This window comes from Hipposideros armiger, unplaced genomic scaffold, assembly GCF_001890085.2.
Source record: "Hipposideros armiger isolate ML-2016 unplaced genomic scaffold, ASM189008v1 scaffold_2367, whole genome shotgun sequence".
Lineage (NCBI taxonomy): Eukaryota > Metazoa > Chordata > Mammalia > Chiroptera > Hipposideridae > Hipposideros > Hipposideros armiger.
In genome coordinates, this window is record NW_017733704.1 from 12,268 (window position 1) to 13,730 (window position 1,463).

Here is a 1,463-nt window from a genome sequence, read left to right on the forward strand (position 1 = left end):
TCACATTGTATTGCCTTTTTTTTCCTTTTTGCAGACACTTTCAGTACAGTTGACATAGAGGATCATGAGTGTGCCATGTGGCTGCTTCTCAAGAAGAGTAAGTCAGATGACAGAGCCGCCCGATTGCAGGCCGTGCAGGAAATGGCGGAGGCCCATCACTGGCACGGTAATGAGACCATCTGAACGTACAGCCCGTCATCTCAGACATAAAAGAGAAGGGAGTAAGATTAGGAAGGGAAATATTTGAGGCAGTCTTAAAATACGTTAAAAATATTTCCAGAACTTAAAAAAAAACTCCAGTGAAAATCTATGTTGAGTAAAAACAACGTCAAAACTGAGGTAGATATATTTGTGTAACTTTGTACCGGAACAGAATTTTCTTGATTAGAGAAACTCTCAAGATTCTGATAGTTGTGGCCTAATGTTGTGTTTGCATTTTCTTTTGCTTCCTATTTATGAAATATATTTTAATAGCTTGCTGCACCATACAATTATATTTGCTTTCACTTGACAATCTTCTTGGTTCTAATACTAATAATTAGTCACCTGTATTTGATTTGTGTGCATATATCATTTTTAAGAGGCATTTAAAGTATTTAAGTGTATATAAAGCTCACAAGTTTTGCAGTAAAAATACATGAGCAAGAACTCAGATCTCTGATTCTAGTGCGGAGACTCACCTATGCTTTGTTAGTAGAGTCTTCTCATAAAAATGGGTAAACAATTAGAAGAGAATGTTCACAAAGAAAAGTTAAATCTCAGAATAAGGTCTCTGTCTCCATACAAGTTAATTAGTTGATTGATTGGTGGCTATAATTATAATAATTTATAATGTAAATATAAACTTATTTAATGTTAGTGGAGACTTAGAATAAAAATCTTTTCCAAAACCTGCCTCCCAGGACTCCATTTCAGACTTAACTGTGTCAGAAAAATCAAGGTCGGAGCCCTCGCGTGTATATTTTGAGAAGTTTCCCACTTGATCCTGAAGAACTCACCCAGGTTATGAACTGCCATTGTTGAAAAGAATGTGTGCTTCAATGATTGGAATTTTGTTCTGATACATGTCTTAACCTGTTTGGGCCACTATAGCAAAATACCATAGACTAGGTGGCTTACAAACAGCAGAAATTCTTTTCTCACAGTTCTGGAGGCTGGAAGTCCAGGGTCAGTGTGCCAGCAGATCTGGTGTCTGGTGAGGACCTGCTTCCCGTTTCAGAGCTGGCCGTCTTTTCTTTGTGTCTTCGTGTGGCCGAAGGGACACAGGACCTCTGGGGGGAGTCTCTTATAAGGGCACTAATGCCATTCCTGAGGGCTCTGCCATCATGACCTAATCGCCTCCCAATGGCCTTTCCTCCAAATACCATGACATTGGGGCTTAGGTTTCAACATGTGGATTTAGGGGGAACACAAACTTTCAGCCTGTAGCACTACATAAGAATTGAGTGGTTAGATCATAAAGG

The 1,463-nt window shown here is 39.2% G+C and overlaps 1 protein-coding gene across 1 annotated transcript in view; it reads left to right on the forward strand.

Annotated features, from left to right (window-relative positions):
• The window catches only part of SERAC1 (serine active site containing 1), a 9,480-nt gene extending 8,023 nt beyond the window's left edge, over positions 1-1,457 (forward strand). The window contains exons 5-6 of the mRNA XM_019634961.1: positions 35-166; positions 903-1,457. Of these exons, the coding sequence (XP_019490506.1) occupies positions 35-166; positions 903-967 (197 nt within the window). The 3' untranslated portion in view covers positions 968-1,457. The remainder of the gene's footprint in view (positions 1-34; positions 167-902) is intronic.
• The last annotated feature ends 6 nt before the right edge of the window (positions 1,458-1,463 follow it).